This window comes from Antrostomus carolinensis, unplaced genomic scaffold, assembly GCF_000700745.2.
Source record: "Antrostomus carolinensis isolate BGI_N321 unplaced genomic scaffold, ASM70074v2 scaffold24064, whole genome shotgun sequence".
Classification (NCBI taxonomy): domain Eukaryota; kingdom Metazoa; phylum Chordata; class Aves; order Caprimulgiformes; family Caprimulgidae; genus Antrostomus; species Antrostomus carolinensis.
The window spans coordinates 5,780-24,112 of record NW_010309055.1 but is presented as its reverse complement, the minus strand read 5'-3'; the positions used below and the strand labels follow the sequence as shown (position 1 = coordinate 24,112).

At 35.3% G+C, this 18,333-nt stretch overlaps 1 protein-coding gene across 2 annotated transcripts; it reads left to right on the top strand.

The window, feature by feature from the left end:
• Positions 1-2,167: 2,167 nt before the first annotated feature.
• ABHD18 (abhydrolase domain containing 18) lies at positions 2,168-17,887 on the top strand. Of its 2 annotated transcripts, XM_010165983.2 has the most exons (12): positions 2,168-2,259; positions 3,178-3,262; positions 4,317-4,417; positions 6,381-6,459; positions 6,549-6,633; positions 7,414-7,441; positions 9,399-9,537; positions 11,580-11,669; positions 12,405-12,506; positions 13,845-14,223; positions 16,319-16,481; positions 17,470-17,887. In XM_010165983.2, the coding sequence occupies exons 1-12, from the start codon at positions 2,168-2,170 to the stop codon at positions 17,519-17,521; spliced, it is 1,395 nt and encodes a 464-aa protein (XP_010164285.1). In that variant the 3' UTR covers positions 17,522-17,887. The 2 variants fall into 2 exon arrangements, with proteins under 2 accessions (XP_010164285.1, XP_028940328.1); XM_029084495.1 differs by lacking the exon at positions 12,405-12,506 and having other exon boundaries at positions 17,470-17,663.
• Positions 17,888-18,333: the final 446 nt, after the last annotated feature.

Here is an 18,333-nt window from a genome sequence, read left to right as displayed (position 1 = left end):
AAGTAGAATGCAGGATGAGACAACCCTTTCACCTCAATCAATGTTGCATTTAAGAATAATGTACTTGTCTAGAAACATTTTTTGGAATTCCTTTGGTGCAGTAGAGAGAGCTCATTGTGCCAGGCTTTTGAACTCTCAGTAAAATCAACATCTTTAGGTTTTCTCCCTTATTTAGCTTCTGTTTTGGAGATAATAAAAAAAAAAAACAAACAACCCAATAACCCAAGAAACAACCAAACAAAACATTCAAGGCTGCTTTATTAGGTTTGAAAACATTCACTAACATTTCTTTTCATAACTACTGGTAAGCAGTATACCACTGGAACTGCAAATCTGATTTTAGTATATTTTTGACAGCATAGGTTTGCTGTTGTGTATACTCACTCTGTCTTCCTAGCCCCGTAGAGGGTCCACTCTGTATTGCTGTCCCTGTCTCCACCACCCAGTTCTCTTCTAGCACCAGGAAAATACTAAGCTGTCTCCCTCCCCAAAAAACAGAGGAGGGACCTTGCAGAGGCTGTCAAACACTTCCTGTCTGACACCCCAGCAGCATGTGAGGCCAGTGGATGTCTCCAGAGTGGGCAAGAAAAAAATATTGTATTGAGGTTGTGATGCTAGTAGACCGAGCAGATATGGGTCAGAATAATAAGATTACACAGTCAGCTGTTTGATGGACTAGGAACTTACATTTTCTACGGTGTTAAAATAGAAGGTCCCCACTTTGACTTTCTGGTGATTTCAGGTATTTATTTCTGGCCTGTAATGACTGAACATAGAACCATTGTGGCTTTCTAGAATGCCTGTTCTAGTATTTAAGTACCTTAAGTTGTCTGTAATTTCTGTTTTGATAGCAGCTTACTAACTCACTGTAAAAGTGGTTTTCTTTTTTCTGTATATTGATTCTCTAGTGTTGGCTTTTTAGAAATGCAAAGGCATGTATTTATTAATCTGACCACAATTTTAACTTGTTATAGTCAGACAAGTTTATTTTAAGAATGACCATATTAAAATGTGGCAGAATAAATGAATTTTGGATTAAAAAAACCCAAAAAACCCATGAATTAAATTACACAACTTATTTTGGAGTGTGATGAAGTTATTTAGACCATTTGGTATGGAGGGATCTGGAAATACTAGAAAATAGTTGAAGGTAACTTACTAACCAAGTCTTTGATTATTAAATCTGTTGTTTTCCTAGATGTACACAGATCCTGGACTTTTTTTTTTTTTAATTGAATAACCTGTATCCTGCTGACTAAGAAACCAGATTTGAGGATTTGAGGTTTTTTTTTTTTTCTCTCCTTCCTTCCTCATTGGAAGAGCACAGTAGTGGCTCCCTGTTCACTTCAGTAAGTATTGCTTTGAAAATAATACTCAGCTTGCCTAAAATCTTGTTGACTTTACTTATATTTGAGCAAGTGTATTTACTGAAAGAGAAATGATACTGGTAAGGATTCTGATGGCCTGAAGAGAGTGGGACCATCATTTTCAAAACCTTAAGAATTGAGTTGGTGAAAATTGGAAAGGAATGGATAAAATAATATATGTTTAAGACACCAGCAAAGACAAATTTACAAAAATAAGCTTTCTCTGTGTCAGTGACTGGAGCTACTTTTTTTTCTGTTTTATAAATGAATAATTACATAGCTAGAGATCTAGTCTTCTAGTTGTTTAAAACCAAGTATTGTTTCAAGCTTCCATTCAGAGATGTGTTTTTGAAAGCCTGTGTTAATTGAAAACTTTTTGCCATCATAGCTGTATTAACAGGACAGAGATCAATGCTGCTCTTTATCAGTTCAAGTAAAATACAGTTAGGACTGTTGGAAGATACAGTTCTGTGACCTTCCGTTCCTCTTTAGTTGGCTTGTCATCAATTATGTAATAAATTTCTGGTTATATTAGGCACGTTAAATTCCTACTCCTAAATTCCATTTTCCTAAAAAAGCCAAAGTTTGTATTAACTGCCTTTGTATTTTGTTTATAATGAAAAAAATTGACCTGAATGTCAGGGTTAACTTCCTTGGAATAAAATTGTATGGCTTTTAATTAATACAGATACCAGAATAAGAACCTACTTTGTGTTAGTCAGTGAACTTGCCACTCAAGTGAACCTCTTTAATTGCCTTGTTTTCACCTGTTCTTTTTTCTAGATGTCAGTTTGCTGCTAATGGGTGTAAGTAAATTAGATGTCTTGTACAGAAAGCTTCTCCTCACCAAACTTTTCATCAGAGGATGGGGAAAGCCAGAGGATCTGAAAAGGTGACTTGTTAAAAAATAACAGCATAAATGGTACTTCATATAAAGAAAAAATCAGCCCTTGAAATACTGACAATTGTTGCTATCCTGTATTTAAAAAAAACCCCAAATGTGTTAAAGTTTTTGTTCAGGAAATCATGTGTTTTGATACCAAGGGAAGAACTGGACTGAAGAAGTCTTAAAGGGATTTGCTAAATGCGTTTAAAAGAGGCTCTTGAGAGAATGTATATGTGTCCCATTACATTTTTCTCTTATGCATATATGATAACATACTTCAAGCAGCATCTCTGAAAGTGTTTTCTGAAAACAAAACTTGCTGAATTTTTGCAGAGAAACTGTTCTTTTTAATGTTCAAGAGGATCTTGTTAGCTTTCTGTAACTTCTTAAAAATGATGAGCTTTAAAAGTGTAAGATGTAATCAGAAGTTTCTCTTGTAGCCTAAACTAGTAAACTCTTTCTTTTTAGATGTGTTTTCATTTAGCTTACCCTCCACCCTCATGTCTCATACCTCTACCCTTATTTTCTCATAAATAATTAATGCACTTGCTGTTCTCTATAGGAAGAGCAGAGGCTATATAATAGAGCTCTTTTTGATACAAGGATGTATAAGTGTAGGAGGTTGCTATGTCTTAACTTGGCCCTGAAAAATGACGTAAGTTTTCGACATATCAGTGGTAAAATACTATTTGAGAGCTGTGCAACCACAAGCAACCTGCCTGAACCTTTTTTTTTTTAAATTTAAAAACATACTTATGTACCTACCCTGTGGTAACCTGATTAATCTGTAAATGCAAAGCTGGCTTCATAACTTTTATTTTTTTTGTGGCTTACCTTAGCTCTTGAAATTTTTTTTATATATGTATATCTTCTCTTTTTTTTAGATTAAAAGTTGAATCTTCTCTACTTGTTTCCTTTCAACAGAATATTTGAATTCAGAAAGATTATTGGAAACAGGGAAAAATGCCAGACGCTGGTTTCGAAAGATTACCCAGTGTTCATTGACAAGGTACTTAAAAGCAAGAGATTATACAGTTTAACTAAGTTTATTCTCCTAATGGTATAGAAGGGTGAAATCAACTTAGTACATATCAGGCTGCTTTTATAGGATAGAAGAATTGAATCTTGATGTCATGTGAATCTACACTTTCCTGATGTCTGACGTTATCACAGCATGACTTGCTGCTGGGATTGGCAGCTGAGGACTTGAGTTAGGGAGGAGGTGGAGATAGGGCAGTGAATGCACCTCTGACAATATAAAGTTAGCTTTTGCTGAGCACCAGTTTTCTAACAGGTAGCATTAACTGACTTCACAGGTTTTCCCAGTTGCTGTGTATTGAGAAACGGATATTAGAATTTATCTGTGAGGGAAAAGGAGGCCCTGTGCTTCCAAGTGAGGTGTGCAGATAGACATAATCATTGCCCTGAAGATTTTTCAATCTAGAAAGTGTGAATAGAGAGTCAGAAATGAAGAGCAGTTCTAAAGTCAAATAGATGCACTGATGGTCAATGCTATGGCAAGCTAAATACTTCAACAGTTGGCTGGTTTGAATTATTTTTTTTTTAATTGAGCTGCTGTGGGTAGAATTAGGAGGCAATGGCAAAAATGTGAAATGGGGTTGGAAGGGATGGGAAAATGAGCAGTCACACTGGCTGCTAGCAGAGAACGGAAGGAAACTGGTAGAATAAAGCAGGGGCTGTACAGATACAGTTTTGTGTTTTTTCCCAGTAATACAATAGTTGAGTGGGTGGGATATCAGACCTTCAAGCTCAAAAAATGCTTGAAACTTAGTATGTGTTATGGAAGTTATTTAAAATAGGACAGCATTACACTCTGTTCCTTGATTCCTTTAATAGGTCATTTAATAGAAAGAAATTATTTGACTGTGTTGATAACATGTATGCCAATATTTGAAACAGATTTCAGCTTTGGTTTTTGGTTTTTGTTTTCTTTTTGAGGTACATTTTTATCCTGTAACATTCTTCTACTTGAAGAGATTGGCTTTCAGAGCAAGTGAAACACTATTATGAAATATACTCCTATCATCCCATTCTCCCTGTAGGTTGAGGAACAATCTGACTGTAAAATCCTGGAGGGACACTTCATCTCTCCATTGGCTCATTATGTCCCAGGTATCCTGCCAGTCGAATCTCTAGTAGCAAGGTGAGAGAAACCAAGTAAGATTTCCTTTCTGAAACACATACTGCAGAGGATGAAGAATGGTCTATAAGTACTTTTATTGTGAGGACAATTTATTATAATACAAATTATCTGTAAAATATTTCAAACTGGTTTTTGTACTAATGTGTTGAAATAGATTTTGATCTCAAAAGTGAAAATAAATATCACTCATGATAGTTTAATCTGTGTGTAAATAAATTTAAAAAAAAGTCCCCTAGCAAAGCACATGCTTTACTGGGGACTTTTTTCTTTGTTGTTGTGTTGTGGGTTTGGGGTGGGGTTTTTTCCTTTCTTTCCTTTCTCTTTCTCTTTCTTCTTTCTCTTTCTCCTTCTTCTTTCTCTTTCTCCTTCTTCTTTCTCTTTCTCCTTCTTCTTTCTCTTTCTCCTTCTTCTTTCTCTTTCTCCTTCTTCTTTCTCTTCTTGGAACGTAGAAATCATGTTGCACAAAACTATAGAATAGCGTGGGGTTTTTGAATTTTGTTTGTTTTTTCCCCAAACAAGCAGGATGTTGGAAACGAAGGATACAGGAGCCAGGACAGTAGTTGTTTGTTTTATACATAGCAGGAGAAACTGTTTATATGAAAGAAGCATGTTACATTGTATTTGAAGGAACCATTCCAACCTTCTGTTTACATGGAATACAGAAATACTGTATGTGTACTGAAGTTGTAAGTTCATTTAATTGTGGCAAGAGAATCTGGTGCCTTTATTACTTGGCAAGCAAAAAAAACCCCAAACCATCCTCACAGAAAGCTGGATGCTCCCTGTTAGTCAGAAGATACCTAATGGCATGTTTGATGGTTTCACACTAACACTGCTTTGCACTTTTTTGAGGTCCCTTCCAATCCTGACATTCTGTGTGATTCTGTGTGTGATAATTTCTGTTTGCTTATAGTTTTGAGCTAAACATTCATGATGGAATTTTTTTCCAGGCTTTAATAACTTAAAAATGAAACACAAGTTTGTCAGCTCAAGTAAATACTGCCATTGTCAATTTAATCAATATTACTGGTTGGTGGCTTTATGTGTACTTAAACATGTAACACTAAGGAATGTTAGAAAAAGCTTGATAGTCAAAATACCAGTTCTCTTCCACCTCTCCATTGATTAGAGAAAGAAACGGTCTCTTAACATTATTGGACTAATTTAGGACCATACTGGAAAATAGAGTATACTGATTGTTTCCTTATCTATGTTCTCTTGCAGTTGGTAGTCAAGTTATGCTCACTGTTACATTGGACAGTACTGTTACAGTTTTGAAATGCTTTATGAATTTCCCTTAAGATCGTTGTACATTGTGTGAATATTTTTTCCCCCCAAGTGTAACACTGCTGTAGGTAACAGTGCTCCATCTTGTGGCAAAAATACTAGTGGCTTAGAAGTGATTTGTTTTTTTTCCCCCCTAGTAGTTAGACTCTAAATAACTTGAGTAGCAGCAGAAGACCTTAAGGGATTGAAGTTGGATATATAAAATAGTTTCATAGTTTGTTTGTTGGGTTTTTAATTTATTTTGATTATTTATTTAAGTATATTGCCCATCTTACTCTTCAGTTTCAACTGTTGTGCCCTCAGGAGAAAAATAGCAGTGCTGCCTAGGAGAGCTAGTCACACTTGCTTAGGTGACTCTTCATCTGAAGTTCCCTTTGTTCACCATGCAACATTTAAATTGTGATGATGAAGTAGTGGTCTTTTTTAGGAACATGATCTTTCAGCTTGGCTCCTTTTCTTGTTTGACATTTATTCTGTCCTACTTTCAGATTCCTTTCTTTGTTGGATGTGTTTATGAAAAATGATATTGCTGAATTACTGGCAGTTTGCCTGCAGGGATTACGAAAATACTTTAGTCTGTCTTCTTTCTTCTTCACTTTTTTTCTAATTAATTTCTCTGGCACAACTTGTAAATAGATATACTTACTTTGCTAAAATAGGTATTTGTTTCTTATAGGTTTCAGTTTATCATACCCAAAAGATGGAATAGCAAGTACAGACCTGTGTGCATTCATTTAGCAGGCACTGGAGATCATGTGAGTATGTAAAATGTAAAATTGATTGTTATTGAGAAATTAAATAACCAGATTTTATCTTAATATATGTTTTTACATCTAATCTTTAGCACTTCTGGAGGAGACGCACATTAATGGCACGCCCAATGATTAAAGAAGCCTGTATGGCTTCCTTGTTGCTAGAAAATCCTTATTATATCCTTTTGTGAATAGCAAGATACATACTCTCATCATTCCTCCAGAAGGTAGATGACTTGTCATGCTGGTATAATATTTGTGGATCACTTTCCAGTGGACTTTTAGTGGATAGAAGCAAAGAGCAACATATGGCCTTTGCATGAATTACAGTGTGGAACACAGTAATATAATATGCTACTTTTACACCAAGTATTGCTTTTCTGATTTTTTTGAAAATGTCTTCTTCAGCTTCTTACTGTAGTCATTAGAGTAAAAGTTCTGATATGAATCTGTGTACTGATCAAAGTACTGATGTGATTCCTTTAGCCATGACAGAGTGAAAACTGCATTAATTGTACATCATACTGTGTGACTTCTCAGTGTATTAATGACAGAAAAACAAGTTGCCTCTTCTGCCTTCCCATCTCAAATGCAACCCTTTGGTACCTCAGGTACTTTTGAGAAACTTACTGCTACCATTTCAGATTTGTTTTTTAAAAACCAGTTCTGTCCTGTCATCAGCTCATCAGTAACTTTTATAACACTGTTATCCTGTTTTATTAAAGTGGATCTCTGGTTACACTTTTTTCCTACCCATCTACCTGACAAAAGTAAAATCTTATGTTGCAAACTACATCATCAAAATACATTTAACTTGATTTGGTTACAGTTAAACATTTGAAATTTAAGTTCCACATTTTAATTAATCAAAGTGCCATTTATGTATATGATTTATTTTATTTTAGTTGCCAGGTTTTTTATAGAAACTTTTTACTTTCTTTAACTTGAGATTTCTACATGGCTGTAGAAAACCTAAGGATCAATTGTAAGTATTACCGTTACATTCATGGATACTGTCTTTTCAGAATACCACTTTTTAGTAGTATAAACTTTGATAGCTTATCAAGAAAAAAAAAAAACTCAAGTATGGACCACTGGTAACCTGCTAATGTGAAATTGTCTACCCTTTGCTAGGCTGCTTTGTTATTTTTTGTGTTAAGAGATCACCGTGATCAGGAAAGTTTGCACAAGATGAACTTGGAAGTGAGAGTGAGCTGAGTGTGAATGCATTTTTCCATACCACTGGAGTATAAACAGAATTCAACAGGATATGTGTCTGAGGCAAAGCAGCAGTTTTTGTGTACCAGTGTTTCTTAAAGGCCAAATATGAACTGGTATTTTAATCCTTTTTAATTGTAACTTGGACATTTAACACGAGTAAAAGACACATAGAAGGTGATTTATTTTTAAAGATTAAATTCTTAAACCTCTCCTTTCTGTTGGGACTTCACCAGGAACACTGTCTCACACTGCAACATTTTAGATTTTCAAAATTTTACTTGGATTTCCTAGAGCTTAAAAAAATTACTTTTTAAGGAGAAAATTTTAATTTAAAAAATAGTTTCTAGGTTTCTTTCAAAGCAGATGCTGAATTTTACTTATTTTGACTTAAGAACCACTTTTTAAAAAAAAGTGAATTACATTTGTCAATTAAGATAATTGTTGTAAAGTTGGAGTTTTTTGATAGGAAAACTGCTTAAACATATATATATATATATATATATATTGCATTTAGAAGTGTTAAGATTATAGGAAAGTGAGAGGAGAGAGCATGTGCTGGACTACATCCATTAGTGGTGTTTTCCAGTTGTTGAGGATCTCATGCAGAAGAATAAATTAAATATTTTGGCAAAGATGTTTCTAACTCTGTTTTCAGTTGTCTAAGTTGACAGCTTAGTATATGGATGATGTAGAGAAGCATTCTTTGACAGGGGAGTGCTCAGTCTAATACCCCGACTGTTAATTGTCAGCCTTCAATACAAGGTTACAAAGCAGCAGCAGTGGTTTTAGTTAATATGCTGGGAACAGTGTTTAATAAATATATGAGCTGGAGAGGGCTGAGAAATCTCATAACAAAGCTGTAGGAAAGAATTACATGAGCCTATAAATACTGGTCTGCAGCAGCTATGTTCATTTCTCCTGTGACTTGCAGAGTGAGCTTTGTCCTTGTGCTTCAGAGTGTCCCAAATGTGATTGTATGCTGGCAGAAGAGGCCAGTAGCCTTTTGTAACCTGTGTGATACTGAAAATACACACTTCCCCCTCCCCAAATTAGAGGTGTATTAATTGTTCTGTAAAGTACTTTTTTTTTTTCACTCTTTAGAGTCCTGCTGATTGCTCAGCTGAAAAGCTTTCTGCGTTTTTTTTCTTCTGTGTTTTAATGCTTTGCAGTACTCTATATGAATTTCACAGAAACTTCCCACTTTACAGTTTCAGTCTTACAGTGACACTGATGAGTGCTTCCAAAGCTGACATACTGATTGCTCTTCAAATGTTGTGTGCAATTTTTCAATGATGTAAAACAGGTAAATAAGACAAAAAAAAAAGGATTGTTTCTGCAAATAGTGTATGTCTAGGACTGTATCACTTTGATTCTATTTCTAAAAGGTCCATATATATATATATACAGGACAGAAGATTACTACTAATAAGATTCTAATGTTGGTGATATCTGTTTCTAGAAGACCAGGCTGTCAGTGATACTACATTATAAACTTAGCAGGTCTCTGTTCCTAGTCTTCATTTAGATGAAAAAATAAAAGTGCCAGAGAATCTGGGCTTGGTTTTTTTTTTTTTTTTCCTGTGGAATCAACAGGAGTTCAGCTCCAAAATTCTCTGGGAGTGTGATCAGCCTTTGTATTAAAGTATGTATAGAATGATGAGAAATGTCAAAATCTAATCTTAGAAAATAAATCCTATATTTTCCTTTTCTGGGGAGAAAAGGCGGTCATGTTTAAAAAATGTCTCGGACCTGTTTGTGATGGGAGGAGCTCTTGTTCTAGAGTCGGCAGCTCTTTTGCACTGGCTAGAAAGAGAAGGCTATGGACCGCTAGGGATGACTGGAATATCCATGGGAGGACATGTAAGCTTTTATATTTCCTGTTCAGTAATTTTTGTGTTAACTTCTCATTTGATCATTTAACATACAGAAATAATTTGTTGTATGGTGTTCCTCTCAGAAGTACTTTAAAGTAAACATTCAGAGTCATGAGAAACAAATTGTTGGCAATTCTCATGTTCCATGGTGCTGAATTAGTATAAGCCTTAATAAGTACTGACAAATCATAGAGCCCTTTGTCAGCCTTCTCCTGACAGGTTTAATATGAATATAAGCCTCTCACATAATTATGTTTTTTTCCACAAGGAGGAGGGGAGGGTAAATATTTTCTGAAAGAAGATCTCTACTAATCAATTGCCAGTTCTCCCTCTTTTCCTCTATTCTTCTTGTTTAAACTTTTGTGGTTTAATGCATTGTGTGAAATACCTCCTCTTTGTAGGCATGGCATAATTGAGGTGACTTTTGGTGTAAGTTCTGTTCTCAACTAATCTTTTCCCTCCCTGCTCATTGGTATTGATTAGAGAAGATTTCTGTGGTGTAGTGGATAACATTTTGTGTATGACACTGTGTCTATTTAAACTAAACCAGCAGCATATTAGTAAGATGTTTGAAAGACTAATACAAAGTTAAAATATCACTGCTTGCATCTCTACAGTTAAACATTGGTCTGTGAGACATAGGTACAAAGCTTATTAAAACAAAGTGCCTCCCTTTTGCTGATCCTTGTTTGTGTGTTATTAGGAGCTAAGGAAATAATGTTGGTAATTGTAGTGTCTACTGAAAGGAAAATAATTTTTCCCCAAAGCACAATTTTACAACTCAAAATGTTGTAAATGTACAAAGCACCTTTCACTTACATAAGCATCATCCTGTTTTTTCTGCTGAAACAACAGCTTTTGTGCTAAACATGTCTTATTTGTAAGTTGGTTTGGAATTCTCAAACTGATATGTGCACCACTAACCACGTAGGACACATCAAATGCTGTGCAAATGTTCCAGTAACAGCTGAGAGCTGTGTCCTATACCAGTGGTTATGTACAGCATGGGCACAGAAGGAGGTAAGAACTGAGAGAGTTAGTTTGGAAACTACTTGGAAATTTTTTTTTCTTAGTCAAGGGATATACGTTTTTGGCTAGTCCTGACTTTTCTGGTACAATTTAAAACAAGGGAAATAAAAAATATTTTATGTTGATAATCTTTAGAATGTGTTTTATGGCAGAAGGGAGGTAGCATTAATTCAGCTCTACTGATGAGGAGAGCTGGAACTAAAAAGAAAGAAGTCAGACTTTCTGGCTATCAGAATGTAGCTATGTGGTGTTCTTGTATTTTTTTATTAATGAGAAAGAACAGAATTATGGTTCAGTTGTATAAATCCATTTATTATAATATCTGGCACAGACATGGGATGTTTTGTATTAGGGCGTTTACACTTTGTTCAGTTTAGAGCAATAAAATAAAACTTGGCAAGAACATACCATCTAGGGATCTTCTGCTTGTTGAGCTGCTTTGCTCTTATTTTTCTGGGATAAACAGAATATTCACAAAAATGTGTTCTGAGAACTGATGTAAAAGTAATAATTTAAACTTTAAAGGACTGAAAGGAGTCCACTTAACGTGCTCGATTACTTCCCCTCCACTTTTTGTTTCCAGTGTGCAAATTTTAAAAGTACAGAATTTTAAATAGTCATTCTGTAGATTATCTTAATTTTGCCTTGAAATAAGCTTGTAAGAGCTTGATGAAAAGGCTTTATAGATGTTTTTCATAGTTTTAAACAACTAAAAGCTCAGAATAAATATTCCATTGGGAATTCTTTAGTTATAAAAAATTCCATTCAGCCTTGAAATTAGTCCTATGCAGGGCAATGTTTATTATTAGTGAAAGAATAGAAGAATAGGCTGTATCTTCAAAATAGATGAAAATATATCCAACTGCCACAGTCCTTAACTGCTTTGGCACTGTGTGTTTGTTTGATACTGTATGAACAAATAAATTGAAGGTGAGAGAAATCTTTTTCACACATGGTGAATTCAATATTAAAATATCTAATAAGTGCCTTTGATTCTAGATGGCTTCGCTGGCAGTGACAAACTGGCCTAAACCATTGCCGTTGATTCCTTGTCTTTCCTGGTCAACAGCTTCTGCGGTTTTCACTACGGTAATTAACATATATTTTTGTTAATATACTAGAGTGTAATCAGATACATAAGTTAAAAGGTTTGGATTGGCCATGTTCACCTTTTCAGTTAGGGCTCATCATCAACCTTTGGCCTCTGTTAGTAACTAGTGTCAAAACCCACCCTTCCTGCTCAGGACAACACCACACATGATAAGAATGGTAGCTTTGAGCTACTTTAGTGGGTCATGGGCCAAATCAGGGACTGGGGCTGCTTTATGGGACAGTGATTAGAGTCCTGGTCTGGAAGTGGAAAGATGAGGAAGAAAGCCGTGAAAAGATGTTTTCTTCTGCTCAGAGCCTGGCTCAGGTAGTTGGGTGATAATACCCTGCCGTGAGGGTACCTGTTTCACTGCTGCTGGGGCAGGTGAATTAATAAACTGACTTTGACACCTGTTGTTGGTTTAGCCCAGTCTAGATGTATGTAAACCCCAAGCGGAACTATTTTCTGATGCCTTTTTTTGCTTTTTGTTTTTGGTTGGTTTTGGGGGGTTTTTTTGTTTTGTTTTTTGAAGGGAGGTGGGTCTCCATGTCCTGTGTTACAATATGTGTTTATGCTTCGATTATCGTTATTCTAGGGGTTATTTGGAAACTTGGTCTGAATTCCACTGGAAAAATCAAGTCACAGAGAGGAACAGATCAGTTTTCTCTGTGTATCATCATCATCATCATCATTATTATTATTATTATGAGTTTTGCTTGTGTTTATTATCTCAGGGTGTGTTGAGCAAGGCGGTGAACTGGAGAGAGCTAGAGAAACAGTATTTTACGCAAACTGTTTATGAAGAAGAAATCATTCAAATGCTGGAATACTGTGGAGTAAGTATACTTTATTTTCACAATTTCCTAGTATTTACATGTGCAAATCTAACAAATAATGCAACTTCTTTTTACTTCCAGTAAAAACAGCCAGTTGCTAGCTAAAGCATGTTTGTGTCTTGTTTCCTTATGCTTTTGATAAATTTAATCTTTGAAGGAAAAACCTTCTGAGAAACAGAAGCTAATATTTTGGTTGTATAATACGTGTTAAGTACAGCCCTTGGTACAAATTTTTTCTGTGACCACACTTAGTGTAATCTGCAACATAAAATTAATTTAATCAGAACATTGAAGCTGTAGATGGTATTTCCTAGTAACTGTTTTTATAGTCTGGAAAACCAGTAGTGTGGCCTGTAAATATAAAAACATGATTTGTTACCCTTTGAAGCAATTGCTTCCAAATATTAAATGCTGTAGAATATTTTTAATACGTAGCAACATTCAGTTACTTTTCTAGCTTGTTTGGAGTGCCAACTCTCTATTTCTCTTTCTAAGTGTGATGCTAGCCTTCCCTCAGCTTTACACTTTTATTGCACAGGCAGTTGGGGTAAACATGAGGTAGACCTTTTGTAATTAGCTTCTTGCTCCTTATGAAATATAATTTATTGTCTGCATTTTTGTTTTCTTTCTTCTTGACTGTCTTTGACTAGGATTGAAAGACTCTTCCCAAGAGGAATTTCATTGCCTCACCATTCTTTTAGTTTGGCTTGATAACTTTTTGAGAGTTGCTTATATGTTTCAACACTGTCTTCTAGGCAATTCTGATAAATAACTTTTTTCCTAAGAGTCTTTGCTTTTTGACAGTCCTTTTTCAAATATCTTACTACAGGAGAAGAGAGGCTGGGGTGGAGATAGTTGCTTAGGCACTTGCTGTTTTTAAGTAAAATACACTACAGGAGCAGACAAAATTAAAAGAAGAAACATTTCAAGATGTTCAGCTTGTGTCTTCCTAATATTTAGAGGCAGTAGATTTTTCAGTCCTAAATCTAACATTAGACATGTTCACATATGTTTATTGCCTAGAATTTAAGCTTAGAGGACTGCAATTATAAATTCAGAGTTTATAGAATTAAAATAAAATGTTTTTATCATAAGCTACCATATACAAGTACTTGTTGCATTTTAAGCTGACAGAAAGGTAGAATAAAATTATCAAGAGGTTATGATGATCAGGATTTGAGTGAGTGACTTTCAGGCTGAAAATAAGTACTGTGAGCAGTGATGTTTGTATCTTTATTTTTTTTTCTTTTATTTAATATCGAGTTCATATTAAAAATAAGATTAACCAACTGGTTTAAAGGAGAAACCCTTAATAAAGGACCTGTTGTCTTTGGTTAGACGGATTCTTTCAAGATGGGACAAGACTTTGTTAAAAACTTCCCTGACAGTGTGGACAGTCTGGAGGATGTGGACGTGACTTCCAGAATGTTTGACCTTGATTCCTCAAACAAGACACTATCTAAAGAAGCTGTTCACAGCTTTACCACAAATAAAAGTACACTAAGTGCCTCATCAGAAAGACTCTTAATACAAGATGCTCCTAAAATGCAGTGCATAAATCAAACATTTTCAACCAGTAGCAATAACAGTAAAGACTTAAGCAGCCCGCAAGGACACAGAATAAATAAAAGAAGAAAGAGTGACACTTTACAGAGAGAATCCTTAAGGTTCATGAAAGGAGTAATGGATGAATGTACCCATGTAGCTAACTTTTCAGGTATGTATTTATTTGTTTTGATGTCCAGTTTGGAAAACTGAATTAAATACGGTGAAGGAAAGGCATTTTCTTCATTCTCCATTGTGTAAACCTGCTGGCACCTTAGCTGAAATATGAAAATATCTTCAGTGTTATTCAGTAGCATCTATTTACCACGCCATTTCCAATTTTTTTTTTTCTTCTTCATGGCCAACTACAGTTAAAATGAATTTAAAATTTACCTTTAAGTATCTTTGCTCATTTTTTCTCTGCCTTGCTGTGGCTATTTTCAGCTATAAGTTGGTACAAACTTGTATTATTTAAAGTAAAATCTGTGTGATGTGAGTAGTATCTAGATCTAATTAGTCTGTTTTTCAAGCAGATTCAAGTAAATCTCATAAAGCAGAAATCTGATGTTGACTTCAGATAGAAAGTAGCCCACATAGCTGAGAACCAAGCTTGAATGATAATTTTAAACAAGCATGACCAGTAAAAATGTAATCAGGGATGATGCAGTCTGGTGAATACAGTGTTTCCCAAGACAAGCACAGCATATAGAGGGAGCTGTAGCCCAGTGAGCCTTACATCTGGTGAACCTTGATTACTTGGTGTCTAGGACAAATGGCTTTTAGTGGCCCACTTGCAGGCAGTGCAAACAACCAATTTCATTCTAGAGCTGATTGAAAGGCTGTTGCTGGAGTGGAGGCTTGGAATTGCTTTTGTGGCAGTCCATTCAGACAAAATGGTTCAGCTGTCCCACTGAGGACCCTCAACGTGTCCTAGAACATACTTGGACTTCAGGCAGGTTTCTGACAGAGTTGTCTTTGAATGTAAAAACATTCTTAACACTGAGACACAGTGCCACCTCCTTTTTTAATTCTGGCATTCAGTACTCCACTGGTAAATGTTAAAAATAAAAAATTCCAAATATTTCTAGACTAGCATAGATTTTTTTGACGTGGACAATGTCCCAGATCACTGCTAGCCAGGGATGTTTTCTGACAAATAGCAGTGAAGTGCTTTCCTTAAAGCTTGAAAAGTTATTTCAGTAGACGGAAAAAAACCCCTGTAAATTTTGTTCTAACTACAGACATTCTTGTTTATCTAGTAGACACTTCTCCAGGTTTCACTTAGCGAAAGCATTGACCTTTCTTGAAACTTAAGAGGAGCTGTAATCCTTATGCACTTATCCAAGTCATGTAGTCCTTCGTCTCAATTGTCTCCCAGGTCTTTTGATGCTCTGGGAGACATTGCATCCCCAGGGTATTCTTGGAGTCTAGAGAGGAGCTTCAGAAAATCTGCCTAACATTCAGATTTCCTGGAAAATTGAATGGAAGACTAGTATCTATCTTAGCATGACACATCCTCTATACATGACCTAATATATATGAATGGAGAGGGTCTGAATTATTTCTGACACCCCATACATCTTGGCTGGTCGCTCTTTACCATATCACACATTTTTTGTGTGAAGAGAGAACTGTTCTGTGTTCAGCATCATTTTGGTGTTATTTTTCTCAACATCATTTTGGTGATATTCTTGTTAGACAGTAATCTGATTGGTGCAATTGTGATTGTGAGTAATAAATATTTAAACAATATGTTGGGATTTTTATGTTGAAACTAAAACATGTAGGAGGCAGAAAAGAAAGTGAACGTATACTGCACTTTGTCTGACCTCTGATGAGAAAAGTTGTCTCTTTTCCTCTTCTTGAGGGGAAAAAATTATATAAAGCTTCTACTCTATTGAATTTCTGATATCTCATCATTCTTTTCACTGAAAAAAAGAGATCTCAGCAAACTGACCTGAATGCTACAGAGTTTTGTTGATAAGAAGAAAGACAATTCTCCTACCATTCCTCAAAGACTTGTGAAGTTTTCTGCTTTAAGAGAGGGAAGGGGATTGATTAGTTTGTTGTTCTACTGAAGGCCTCACTACCGTAGTGTAAAAAAACAGGTACATTCTGCTGGAGACTTTAGAAAACAGAATTTTATTAAAGCTTAGAATAATTTTAATTTTTTTAGAAATAGAGAGCATTTTTACAACAGAAATCTCAGCTGAGATGTTTCTATTTCATACCTTAGATTAATTCAATTTTGATTTGTTTTTCTTTAGTTCCAGTTGACCCAAGTTTAATCATAGTTGTACAAGCTAAGGAGGATGCATATATTCCTCGAACTGGAGTGCGCAGCCTTCAAGAAATCTGGCCTGGATGTGAAATTAGGTATCTGGATGGAGGTCATATCAGTGCCTACCTCTTCAAACAAGGACTTTTCAGGTAAGGTCAACAGGAAAGTTTAAAAATGGTTGAGTGCTTAAAATCATAATTTTGAGACACATACTTTTTCTTCTAAAAACAAGTCTATAATTACTCTGAAGCAACAAATACCAAACACAGCTTTGAAGAGCAAGTTATCAGATCTGAAATGATTTAAAGACATCAGCATTTCTGTTCTATGAGCAAAGATGAGGTGCAGCATAGCTCAGATTGTTCAATAAGCCAGTGGTAAGAGAGTGATCCTTCCAACTCTTTTCCTCTAAAAGCTTTTAGTTTGTTCATTGGACACTAGAAAATATTTTTTAAGCAGAGGCTGCTTATGTTGTATTGCACAGCCATTGTCTTTCTGCAAATGTGGTTTTCTGAGAATTAAAAACCCACACAATTGAAGATGATAATTAAAATATAAGCTTGACTGCAAATGACTAGTACTTGTGTGAATTCTTGCCTTAGTAAATACTAGATGTTGACTTTCTGAAGACAGTTATATAAATATAGTTCCTTAGCTTTAAAAAGTTAAATACTTGTGCCATTAACTTTAAAATATAAGGAATTAAGACTGTTTATCCCATTTAGGAAGTCTAAGCAACAACAAAAAGGAGTAGCAATATACTGGCTCAAGGCATGCTAACCACTAGCTCATTGCTGTTTAAAACTTCAGCCTTTTTATGAGAGTTCCTCAAAAATTATAAATTATGCATGTCTGACCCATTTCCTGAGATGTTTGAGTAGAAAACTCCTAATCAATTAACATTTGCACTTGTATTAAAGTTGGTAAACAGCCCCACTCATTTCTGAAGCATAAATATATTACTGGATTGAAGTGGGAGATCCCAGAAATAAGTGAAGGAGAAAAGACTAATATCACATTTTTATTGAGTGCTGTTTTGAATTTGTGGTGATAACTTTGTAAATATGTGGAAATATGCCACTTAATCTCTGCCCCTTCCCAAATTATACAAACAATCTTCTTTTTTCCTTGTTTTAGACAAGCGATTTATGATGCGTTTGACCGCTTTCTTCAGAAATATGCTGTTTAAAAGCCTTCACGATGTATTCAAGCTGATCTCGTTTGTACTTCTGCTTACTGGAACTCATATTTGGAAAACAAGCCTCTTGCAACGTTGAGTAGATGGTCACTGACTTTGACTGTTGTAGATAACGATTATCAGAAATGGTAAAGTACCAGCATTGCTTCCATTTCAACCAAATGCCATTCTGACGCACTTGCTTCAGCTTTACCTATGGAAAAACAGTGGCAGCACTTGTTAGTGCATGAATGGTTCGTGTGCGTCCTGTTTAATCACATTGTGTATTCCTTTAATTCTGAATAAATTCTGAATGGTGTATCAGTTGGAAACAGACCAATCTGAGTATTGAAAGAATGTAAAAATTGCTGCAGGGCTAAGATACTCTCTTATGTTTAGTGTGTTTCTAGTTTGTTCCAGGTACCTTGGTTTCCTCTTGCTTCCTTGTCCCCTTGCTATTCCTATTGTGTCGTACTGTGGCTTTCCCAGCACTCAGCCTCTTGTGTTTGGCACTGATTTTCTCTATTATGAATTGAAAATAAGCTATAATAGAAGGGGCAGCATAAAATCTTGCAAAAAGAGGCTTTCAAAATTGAATGAAGCTTGAGAGACATTTTCATTCAATGCATCCATGAGATTTTTCTGCCACTGAATTAAACCATGCCGTTCCAGTAGCATCATGTAGCAATTAATGGATCTGTTTCATCAAAGTGGAATAAGTGAAAATGGAATGTCTAGTAAGTGTTTACATGCATTCAGTTGGATAACAAATTTTTTCCTCTAGATTTTTTTAAATGCTAGAGGAAATAAAAATGTAATAATTT